At 36.6% G+C, this 11,523-nt stretch overlaps 2 protein-coding genes across 3 annotated transcripts; both read left to right on the top strand.

Moving 5' to 3' along the window:
* Positions 1-331: 331 nt before the first annotated feature.
* Positions 332-3,134, top strand: LOC131600298 (uncharacterized). Of its 2 annotated transcripts, none has more exons than XM_058872482.1 (6): positions 332-544; positions 716-874; positions 975-1,047; positions 1,191-1,344; positions 1,954-2,004; positions 2,135-3,134. In XM_058872482.1, exons 2-6 carry the CDS (start codon positions 801-803, stop codon positions 2,998-3,000), a joined length of 1,218 nt encoding a protein of 405 aa, XP_058728465.1. In that variant the 5' UTR covers positions 332-544; positions 716-800; the 3' UTR covers positions 3,001-3,134. The 2 variants fall into 2 exon arrangements, with proteins under 2 accessions (XP_058728465.1, XP_058728464.1); XM_058872481.1 differs by having other exon boundaries at positions 333-544; positions 708-874.
* A 156-nt stretch (positions 3,135-3,290) lies between these two features.
* LOC131600300 (1-aminocyclopropane-1-carboxylate oxidase homolog 1-like) lies at positions 3,291-4,200 on the top strand. Its single transcript, XM_058872483.1, has one exon. The coding sequence runs from the start codon at positions 3,584-3,586 to the stop codon at positions 4,187-4,189; it is 606 nt and encodes a 201-aa protein (XP_058728466.1). The 5' UTR covers positions 3,291-3,583; the 3' UTR covers positions 4,190-4,200.
* The last annotated feature ends 7,323 nt before the right edge of the window (positions 4,201-11,523 follow it).

The raw sequence follows: 11,523 nt of genomic DNA, 5'->3' as shown, positions 1-11,523 counted from the left end.
AAGGCGGGTACTCCTAGACTTAGGCTTTGCACTTAAGAGGTTTTGGTCTTGTCCCCCTCTTGTGTTCCTTGTAATCTTTTGGTTTGTTTGATTATTAATATAATCTCTTTTTTCTTAAGAAAAATACAAAATATCTGATAGTGAATATTCAAAAAATTAAAAAGGATTTAAAAAAGTTCACATTTCTCTAATAATTTTTATAAAAAAAATAAAAATAATTATCAGAGTTATTAAGATAAAAACACAGGAGTGTGGGGTGCCATGTACAATTTGGAGGTTACAGAAAGATTTTCTTCAAATGAGATGTGGGGTGTTACTATTAGATTTGTCCATTATTATATCAACTAGGCCCAAATAAATTCACTTCTGCGAAGAGCCAAAAAAACCTTCTAGAGTTTCTTCTCGTTTCTTCTCGCGCGCACAGCACCTTCAACCTACACAATCTTTTCTCTTTTCTTCAATTTTTCGTGGAAAACAAAAGAACCTGAATCCCATCTCGTCGAATTCATCTTCCTGTTTCGTTTTTTTCCTCAACTTGTTCACGGTGAGTATTCCTTTATTTTCTACTCTTTGATATGCATATAAGGTGTTTGTAAAATGTTCTGTGTAGAATGGATTGTGTTATTGTTATATTTTTTATGAATTGGATGTTGGAATCATCTATGAAAGTACCATTTGATGCTGATGTGATTTTTCATTTGGATTAGAGTTTCAGGTGAAAGCTGAATGTGTTGTGATTCAAAGGAAAGTTGCAGTTTGTAATAAAAAAAGAGTAACTTGTTGGCCCAGGTGTTTGAATAATGGCAGATACCATAGTTACAACTGACCAATCTTCTACTCCCTCGCTAAACCCTACCCGAATAATCTGTCATGTGTAAGTTCCTCTGGATTTTATTATACTTTTTTAAATATTTATTTTGTAGTAAGAATACTGATCAAACTAATCTCTTTTGTACATTTTCATACAAAAACAGATGTCAGAAGCAGTTTTCTCAATACACATGTCCTCGATGCAATTCACGATACTGCTCCCTCCCTTGTTATAAAGTAAGTGAAGTTACAAAATGGTTATGTTTGATTTGTGAACTAAAATGAAGTTCATTCCTTTCTATAAATACTCTAATTAAGTTTTGTTCATTGTTTGCTATGAACTGCCGTAATGTTGATCTCTTTTATTGTCGTTTTTACAGTCTCATAGTCTTCGTTGTACTGAATCCTTCATGAAAGAAAACGTTGTTCAAGAGCTCCAGCAAATGCAACCTGATGAACAAACCAAACATAAAATGTTGGACATACTGAAAAGATTTCATTCAGAAGAGGAAATGGATAACACGGATGAGGATTGTAAGTCATCCATACTTCTTGCTTTGCTTTCAGAAATTCAAATGTTTCAGAGTTGTTTTTCTGCACTCTTGTTAAATATTTATCTCTGCTTGTGAACTTATTTAGTTTTATATTTTTCATATGAAGCATATTTTTTCACTTATAACAATAACATTCAATTCAATGACTTTCTAGCTTTTCTGTCAAAAACAATACATCTTCCTTGCTTAGTCCCAAAATGTTAGTTCGTTATTCAATGCGTTGGGCTCTATTAAAACCTAAATTTCAGTGAAACATTTTACTAAACCTCCAAAAGGGCCCTTGAAGGATTATGCCCCTGTACTATTTCAGTGTGAATGAGTTAATTTTATAGAAGATGTTGGCCTTTCATAGTTGCTGATTGATGTATTGTCGATGAAGCAATTAGTTAATATGGAATCTAGAATTACTGAAACCTGGCGGCTGGCATTGTTAATCATTTAACTTATATAATTTTGTAAACAAACTATCACATCATACGCAAAATTTTATTTTTGTGTTTGATCATGATGGGAAGAGTTTTTGAGGTTGTAATTCCCTAAGTATACCAATAACTAAGGATACTAAATTTCTATCTGACTGTTTTCTCAGCTTTTGAAGATTCAACTTTGTCTGAGGAGACGATTGAAAAAATATTGTCAGGTATGTTCCTATTGTATATTATTCTTTATTGTTCCCGTCTTCTAACTGCTCTACCTTGCACCGCCAGTGAAAAATAATTGTGTCTATCTCATGGTTGGGTGAGGCTGATTTGATTTTCATATCCCTACAGGACAAGAAATCAGTTTTGATGATTTATCTCTTGAAGAGAAGAAACGGTTTCAAAGAGCTATTGCTTGTGGAGAATTAAGCAAGATGATCACACCATGGGATCCATGGTGGTCAAAGCATTCTGCCAGAAATATTCGTCTCAGTAAGGAAGGAGCTCAACTTGTTCAACCTCTTTCAGAGCAGGTATCTCTAGATGATTCTGAGAGTAATGAATCAAGTGAAATACCTCTCGGCCCTGAAGTTCCGCTACCTCCTTTAAGTAGGCTTAGTTCCAAGGAACCATCACCCCTTTTAACTGTTCACCTAGTTGATATATTATACAGCTACTGCTTCACTCTTCGCCTCTACAACGGGGATTGGAGGTCAGATCCAATAGGGTCAGTCATGGTTGTGTTGAGTGTATCTTCAGTTTTGGGCCAAGGTGGGCAGCCAGAGACTGTACTGGAAGCCCTCACGCATTGTTTGGAGCAAGTATGTTCTCCAGCTTACAGACACATGGGAGGGCTACAATTCGGTTTAGGTGTTATTGATGATGTGATCAATCTACTTTCATTAGGAAGTCCTGCTATGGTGTGTGCCCTTTGCGATATGCGTCGGTTGATTCAAGAAGGAGACAAGGAGGCCAAATCAGAGAAGCCAAGAAAGTTTAGGAGGAATGAAATTAGAAGTGCTATTAAGCAGGCAGAAAGGAAAATATATTTCATCATGTGTTGGGTCCATGAGCAGCCAAAGGAAGCTTGGTCTTCTTTAGCAGCCATTGTTACCACACAAAAAACATTGGCCATGAAATTTCGGGGGAGTAATAAGGCTGAAAAAATGAATAAAGCAGAAACCAGAGGCAAATGTTTAATTGAGGAGATTGAATGATTTATGCAAATTGTTGTTCCTTACATGTTAACCACATTTATTTATCTTTTGAAAGTATGTATACTTGAAATAGTTGCTCTCAACACAGTTTTGTACCATATACTTTTAGAAGAAGAAATCTGCATTTTCAAATATGGGTGTATCAAACTTCTTTTTGTTGATGATCTAACTACATTCAATCACCAGAACATAATCATTTACTTGTCCAATCAAATGGCCATTTAATCAGTTTACAGTAGAAGTCATTCTTGCATGATTGGTGATAAATGTTCAACTCTGTGACCAAAAAGATTTACTACAGAAAAAATGCAGGGAATTCTTAATCCTTTGTTGCCAAGGCGTAACAGTCGCAAATTTCCAAAAGATAACGTGTTATAGTAGGAAGCCTTGCATGAATCTAAACGATACACACCACTCTCACTTGAAATATCAAAATCAGTCCATGTTGCATTGTTGAGTTTGAGTATAGAACTTTTGCTACTCAACTATACTCAACTGTTTATTTATTTCTTCAACTCTAAAACCACTTCACACACACATTCCCTTTATTCATTCCTTAATTATTTCCATTCAATTCCCAACAATGTCATCACCGATCGCCACCACCCTCTCATCACCACCCTACGACCGCCTCAAAGCTGTCAAAGAATTCGACGAAACCAAAGCCGGAGTAAAAGGTCTCAACGACTCCAATATTAAAACCATTCCATCTTTCTTCATTCATCCGCCCAAAATCCTATATGACATTGCTCCACAATCCGGGCCTGAACCAGAAATTCCAACCATCGACCTCTCTGCTATACACGACTCCCGCGCCTCTGTCGTGAATCAGATTCGTTCCGCTGCAAGTACGGTCGGATTTTTTCAGGTGATCAACCATGGTGTATCGGAGGATCTACTACGAAGTGTTGTTGGGGCTTTGAAGGCGTTACATGAACAGCCTGCGGAGGTTAGGGCCCAGGTGTACCGTAGGGAGGCAGCGATAGGCGTATCTTATATATCTAACGTCGATCTTTTCACTTCTAAAGCCGCCAACTGGCGCGATACACTTCAGGATCATAGAGAATCTCCAATGATAGAATTTATTTTGGTTCTTGTGTCATATTTTGTAGGTCCAAATTGCCACATTGCATATAAGCAATCTCTAAGCAATTTCAACCACTTTTACTCCAATAGTAATCATAAATAAGCAACATATATTTGACCCCATCAATTTATATTATTTTATTTATACTACAATTTAATGACCACTTTTTAATTGAATTGGTTAAAAAATAATAATATTTAAGGTTAAGTTCTCCACTTTCAAGATTGATTCATGAAGCTCCATTTCTTAAATTTAAACAATCAATGTTGTCACATCAACACACTCCCATGGTTAAAAAAAATAAGTAACCGAACTTAAGGGATAAAAAATCAATAAGTTCGCTCTTACAAAACCAGGGTTTTAATAAACAATTTACGGTTTAGAAAATTAAATTTATATAATTGATTTTAATTACTAAGAACCAGGGTTTTAATAAACAATCTGCGAAAATCGCCGCGCTAAAAGGTATAGCCAGATGCTTTTAACGAAAAAAATTAAAATACATAAATATATTATATTAACATACGATAAACATGGTCTGGATTTGCGATGGATTTTGTAAAGAGGAGGTGGAGGATTCATTGTGGAGCATTTCTCAGCGTAGAGATTCCTGTTGAGGTGGAGCATGTTGATGCTGAATTGCATATCCCAGATGAAGTCGAAGAAGAAGCAGAAGATGCTGAAGTTGAGGAAACTGACGATGACTACCTATTGTCGAGAGATAGGTCGAGAAGAGTCATCAAGCCACCTCAAAGACTTGGATATGCAGATCTTATAGCTTATGCCTTAATCTCTGCAAGTGAGGTTCTAGACGAAGAACCTAGAGACTATAAGGAAGTTATGAGGAGTCGAAATAAAACTGAATGGCTGAAGGCCATGGATGATGAGATAAAATCTCTTCATGATAATCATACCTGGGAACTGATCAAGAAACCTGCTGGGGCAAGGTTAGTCAGCTGTAAATGGATTTTCAAAGTTAAGGAAGGAATTGAAGGAGTGACGTCGAAAAGATACAAGGCAAGGTTAGTTGCAAGGGGTTTCACTCAGAAAGAAGGTGTCGACTTCAATGATGTGTTTTCTCCTGTTGTGAAGCATAGGTCCATTCGAATGTTGCTTGCCATGGTGGCACAGTTCGATCTTGAACTGGAACAAATGGATGTGAAGACTGCGTTCTTGTATGGTGATTTAGATGAAATGATCCTGATGAGGCAACCTGAAGGGTATGTCGAAAAGGGGAAGGAAGATTATGTGTGCGAGTTAAAGAGATCTTTGTATGGGCTGAAACAATCTCCTCGACAGTGGAATAAGAGATTCGACAAGTTCATGGCACGCATAAGTTTCATTAGAAGTCAGTTCGACCACTGTGTTTACTTCAGATTTCGACCTGGTAATTCATTTGTTATTTTGTTGCTTTATGTGGATGATATTCTCATAGCAAGCAACAATGTTGAAGATGTGACGAGGGTGAAGGCTGAACTCAATAAGGAGTTCGATATGAAGGATCTGGGAGCTGCTTCCAGGATTCTTGGAATTGACATTCGAAGAGATAGAAAGAAGTCGAAGTTATGCTTATCTCAAAAGGCATATCTACGGAAGATTCTTGAAAAGTTTGGTATGTCGAATTCGAAGCCAGTTGTGACTCCAACAAACCCTCAATTCAAGCTGAGTATTGATCAGTGTCCCAGTACTGATGTCGAAAGAGCCTATATGAATAGCATTCCGTATGCTAATATAGTTGGTTCTTTGATGTATGCTATGGTTTGTACTAGACCCGACATAGCTTACGCAGTCAGTCTTGTAAGCAGGTACATGGCGAATCCTGGAAAGGCTCACTGACAAGCATTGAAGTGGATTTTAAGGTACATAAATGGGTCTCTGAATAGAGTCCTAATTTATGGTGGAGCCTTGGGTGAAGATAGTAAAGCAGTAATAGAAGGATATGTCAACTCTGATTATGCAGGTTGTATGGATTCCAGAAAATCTATTTCTGGATATGTTTTCACTATGATTGGCACTGCAATTAGTTGGAAAGCAACACTTCAGAAGGTTGTTGCTCTATCAACCACTGAAGCGGAGTATATTGCCCTAACTGAAGCTGTGAAAGAAGCATTGTGGCTTGAAGGTTTTGCGAAAGAGCTAAAACTTCAAGGTCGAGGTATCACTGTTAAATGTGATAGTCAAAGTGCAATACACCTGTCGAAGAATTCAGCCTATCATGAGCGAACTAAGCACATTGATGTGAGGCTGCATTTCGTCAGAGGAGTAATCGAGCGTGGAGAAGTCCAAGTGCTGAAGGTTTCGACTGAAGACAATGCTGCTGATATGATCACCAAGACATTGCCGAGTTGCAAGTTTTTCCACTGTATGCAGTTGATAAATCTGCATGAAGAAAGCTAGTTTGTTCCTTGACGTTGTAGAGTTAGGTCCAAGGTGGAGATTTGTGAGATATTGGATCGAACTCTAGTATTGTCGAAGGGTAGCTTCTTGGTTCGACAGTTCGACAGAGTTAAGCATGAAGTTGAAGGATTGTTCACATGCTGGTGTCGAAGTGTACATGCTGTAGTCGAAGATGGGTCTAGCATGCAGATGTCGAAGATGCTAGAGTTGTTAGCATGTTAAATTAGGTTTTAGTGTTTAAACCCTAATTTGTTAAGTTAGCTTGTTTATTAAGTTGACTTGTGTAATGGGCCTTGCTGAAAAAGCCCATTAGTTAGCATGTTAGGTTTTATTATAAATAGCATACTAGTCTCTCATCATTGCTATGCTGCAAATCCTAATTTAGGGTGAGAGAGGTTATTTGTTATTCTTGTAAACTTGTAATCTTGTTTGAAGAGAAAGTAAAAGAATAGCAGTTATAACCAATTCTTGTGTTCTTATTCTCTTCCCTAATTCCCTATTATACTTTGTTATTGGTATCGTTTTTCACAACACAAACATTGAAGAGCCACATAATTTGCTCAGTTTGGTTCCTTTGATCATTGGTGTGTTGCAAAGTTTAACATCTCGAAATCTTCTTCATCTGGCTTCTATCTACCATTTTCGAAGTCGAGCTCCCTCAGGTTCTTTCACGCAAGCATGCCTTTGAGGTTTGGGATAGAATTCACAAGTACTTTAATACTCACATGAAGGCTCGAGTTCGTCAACTTCGTGTGGAACTGAAATCTATCAAGAAAAGTAATAGTCCCATCACTAAATTTATTTTGCGTGTTAAAGCTATAGCGAATTCATTACTTGCAATTGGTGACATTGTTTCAGAACAACGTCAAATTGATTAAATTCTCGATTGTCTCCTTGAAGAGTATAATCTGTATGTTACGCAAATGTATGGTATAACTGGGCTACAATCTCTCTATGATGTGGAAACTCTTCTCTATGTTCAAAAGGCTCGGATTGATAAATTTCGTCAGGAACTGGCTGCATCGTGTGTCTCACCAAATACAACGCATGCAAATGATCAAACAGGTGGTGTGCGTGATAACTTCTCTAGCAGTCATGGATGTGGACGTATGTAGCGAGGTAGAGGGCGTGGCAAATGATGCTCATCATCTGGAAATAGACCTACATGCCAACTTTGTGGCAAATATGGTCATGATCTGATTGATTCTTGGCATCATTTTGATGAGCACTTTACTTCTACTCAACCTCATGTCAAGAAATCAGACTTTTTAGGTGTGCCTACTAAATATCCTGAAGCATCCACCTCTGATCCATAAGCCTTGGCCATGATGTCAACAACACATGAGTATTCCTCGCCAAGAGACCTTGAAAGTCAAGCCTGGTTCGCCGACTCAGGTGCTTCACACCATCTTACTTCTAACTCTGCTTACTTGCACACTAAGAAACCTTATTCAGGTACCGATATAGTAAGTGTAGCCAATGGCCAGTCCTTCACCATTAGTTGTGTAGGTTGTTCAGTTGTTTATTCCCTCCCATGTCCATCTTATACACATGCTCTTGATGATATTCTTTATGTACCTTACATCACACGCAAACTGCTATCTATTTCAAAAATTTCAAAAGACAACAATGTTACCTTTGAATTCAGTGCTAACAAATGCTTTATCAAATGTTAGGGTTCTAAGTTACTTGAAAGGCTTTCTTGATTCAAGTGGATTGTATTTCTTTCCATATTTGGTGATTATTCAAGGATGCCCTCCAAGTATTCTCAAAGTTCATCCCCTTTGTGTACAAATGCAAATTTTGTTTCTTGTTCAGTTGTTTCTGATGTAAATAAGTCAAATCCTAGCCTTTTATGGCATTATAGGCTATTTCATGCCAATTTCCCAGCTATTAGCTCACTCTCAAGCATTGTTACATTTTCATTTCCAATATGTCAAACACTTTGCTATGTAAATCATGTTGTGTTGACAAGTCACATAGACTTCATGTTTCTCCTTCATTAACTATGTATAACAATCCTTTTGAACTGGTGCATATAGACCTTTGGGGGCCTGCACCATTTCTCTCCGCATCTAGTTTTCTAAATTTTATTACATTTGTATATGCTCACTCCAAATACACATGGATATACTTCTTGAAACATAAGTCAAAAGCTTTTATTGCCTTCAAACTATTCCATAAGTTTGTGCAAACTCAATTTCATACTACTTTTAAAGCCCTGCAATCATGTTATAGGGGAGAATTCATGTCATTCATAAAATTCTTGTTTGAATTAGGCTTTTCCCAAAGACTTACTTGCCCTCACACTTTTCACCAAAATGGTACAACGGAGAAAAAACACATGCACATTGTAGAAATAGGTTTCACTTTGATGTCTCATGCCTCAATTCCCCTATCATATTAGGAGCACAATTTTTCTACCTTAGTTCATGTTATCAATGGGTTTCCATCAACAAGTCTCCAGAAATTTCATGATGACTTGTTTCCCTTTCCCACTCACTTTTCTTCTGACTATTCCATCTCTTGTCCACAAGCTAGTGACACTGAGCCTATACCTTTTCCTCATCTACAAGTGTATAAAGGTCCTTCTCCACCAGGCATTAATCTAGTGGATAATGTCCTTCTTTCTGTGCCAATTGTTTCCCATAAGTCACCTAGTAGTCTGAGTAATAGTCAAGCAAGTCATGTGACTCTTGTGTCTATGACTAAACATGAATCGATTTCATCTCATACCATGTCTCTAATAATTCATCCATCTCAGTCAAGTTCTCATCATACTAGTCCTCAAGTTATGACGAATCTTCCAATCAACATCCACTATATGTCTCATAGTTCTCTCAACTCTGGTAACTTGTCTGATTCCTTATCTCTAGTTATTTCAAACTATTCTCTTCCTCAAATACACCAATTCAATCAACATCATTTGATAACCAGGGCCAATAGTGGTCACTCAAATACTAAGGTCTGTCTCACTCACCATAAACCAACAACAGTCAAACATGCTCTTTCTCAACCCAAACGACTACAAACTATAAAATTTGAGTATGAATCTCTTTTGGCTAATCAGACATGGACTTTAACTACTCTTCTACCTCATAGGAAACTTGTAGGTTGTAAGTGGATTTTTAAAGTGAAAGAAAATCCATATTGAATTGTGAGAAAATACAAAGCACGTTTGGTAGCAAAGGGGTATCATCAGCAGTCTGGTTTTGACTACAATAAAAACTTTTTTTCAATTGTCAAATTGTTTACCATTTGTGTAATACTTACCTTAACTCTTACTCACAAATGAGAATTATAAAAAATTGACATCAATAATGCTCTTTTGAATGGATCTCAACATGAGGAGGTGTAGATGTCACAACCTTTTGGTTTTGAGACTGAAGATGCATCACTTGTTTACAAACATCACAAAGCATTGACTCAAGCTCTTGTTCAATTTGGATTTTGTCATAGAAAATGTGATCACTCTCTTTTCATGAAAGTTCATGAAGGTGTTATCATCTATGCTTTGGTGTATGTAGATGACATTTTCATTACAGGTTCATCTTCCATACTTGTGCACAAACTTATATATTCCTTTCATGACAAATTTACTCTAAAGAAATTGGGTGTTCCTCAATATTTTCTTGGTATAGATATTAAATGATTATCTTTAGGAAATCTCTTTTTCTCACTCAGAGGAAGTACATTTGTGATCTTCTTACCAAAGCAAATATGGTCAATGCCAATGGTGTCACCATTCCAATGCTTAGCAATTGCATACTTAGCAAACATTGTGTCTCATCTCTTCCTGATCCACACATGTATCGATCAATGGTTGAAGCTCTTAAATATGTGACCCTCACTAGAACAGGCATTGCATTCAGTGTTAACGAAGCATGTCAATTCATGGCTTCTCCCCTTGAGACACACTAGTCAGTTGTAAAACGGATCCTTAGGTGCCTAAGTGCTACCACCAGTCATGACTTCCTTCTTTCTCCTGCTCCTTCACCAGGAAAAATCTCTCTTCGAGCATATAGTGATTCAAATTAGGCTAATGATCCCGATGATAGGCAGTCTACCTCTGGTTCTTGCATCTTTTTGGGTCCCAACCTTATCTCATGGAGCTATAAGAAAACTTGTGGCTAGGTCAAGCACAAAGGTTGAATATCGTGCCTTGGCGCACACGACAATAGAGTTGTTGTTGTTGAAATCACTTCTCACGAAGCTGCATGTTCCTTTTCTTTCACCCACACCATTATGTGATAATCTTAATGCGGTTCTCTTATCTCATAATCTTATTCTTCATGCTTGCACAAAACACATTGAGTTGGATATTCATTTTGTCTGTGAACGTGTTATCTCCAAACACATGAAGATTCAACAGTTTCCATATCGTTACAAGTTGCATGTACTCTTACAAAGTCTCTTGGCACTATTGCATTCCAAGAGCTTAGGACCAAACTCAAAGTCGTGGCTCTATCCTCTCCATGAGCTTGAGGGGGAATATTAGGAGAATAACTTAATAAACAATAAATATATTATCATATCATTAGCATGAACATGTATAGTATGGTAATCATCATGGAGTGTAGCTAACATAACTATATAACCATACATAAAAAAAAAAAACTTTAATGATTGTATGTGATGAAAAATATTAAATAATAAAATAGTTGTCAAAAGAAACATATTAAAATTGTAGTTTTGAAATTAAATTAAGATAAATATATAAGTACTCATGAGTTTTCGTTGATATTAGTACCACTAGCCAAAAAAATCAATTTAAATTATTATTTAAAAAAAACTAAACTATCATAAAAAAAATGACATAACGTTTAGTAAAAAAAAAAGGATGATGAATAGATACTCAACCAAATTCTATGAATATCTAAGTGTTCACCTTAAAATAATGTCAACAATATTTTAAATCAATTTCTTAAAACTGTGAAAAATATTATTATTTTTAAGGGTATGTTTATCCAAAATTAAAAATAGTTAAATCTTATCTGTTAGCAAAGCAACCATGTCTCATTTGATTTGACTATCCTAGA

This window comes from Vicia villosa, linkage group LG4 (assembly GCF_029867415.1).
Source record: "Vicia villosa cultivar HV-30 ecotype Madison, WI linkage group LG4, Vvil1.0, whole genome shotgun sequence".
Classification (NCBI taxonomy): domain Eukaryota; kingdom Viridiplantae; phylum Streptophyta; class Magnoliopsida; order Fabales; family Fabaceae; genus Vicia; species Vicia villosa.
The sequence above is the reverse complement of the archived record's forward strand: the minus strand, read 5'-3'. Positions and strand labels throughout refer to the sequence as shown.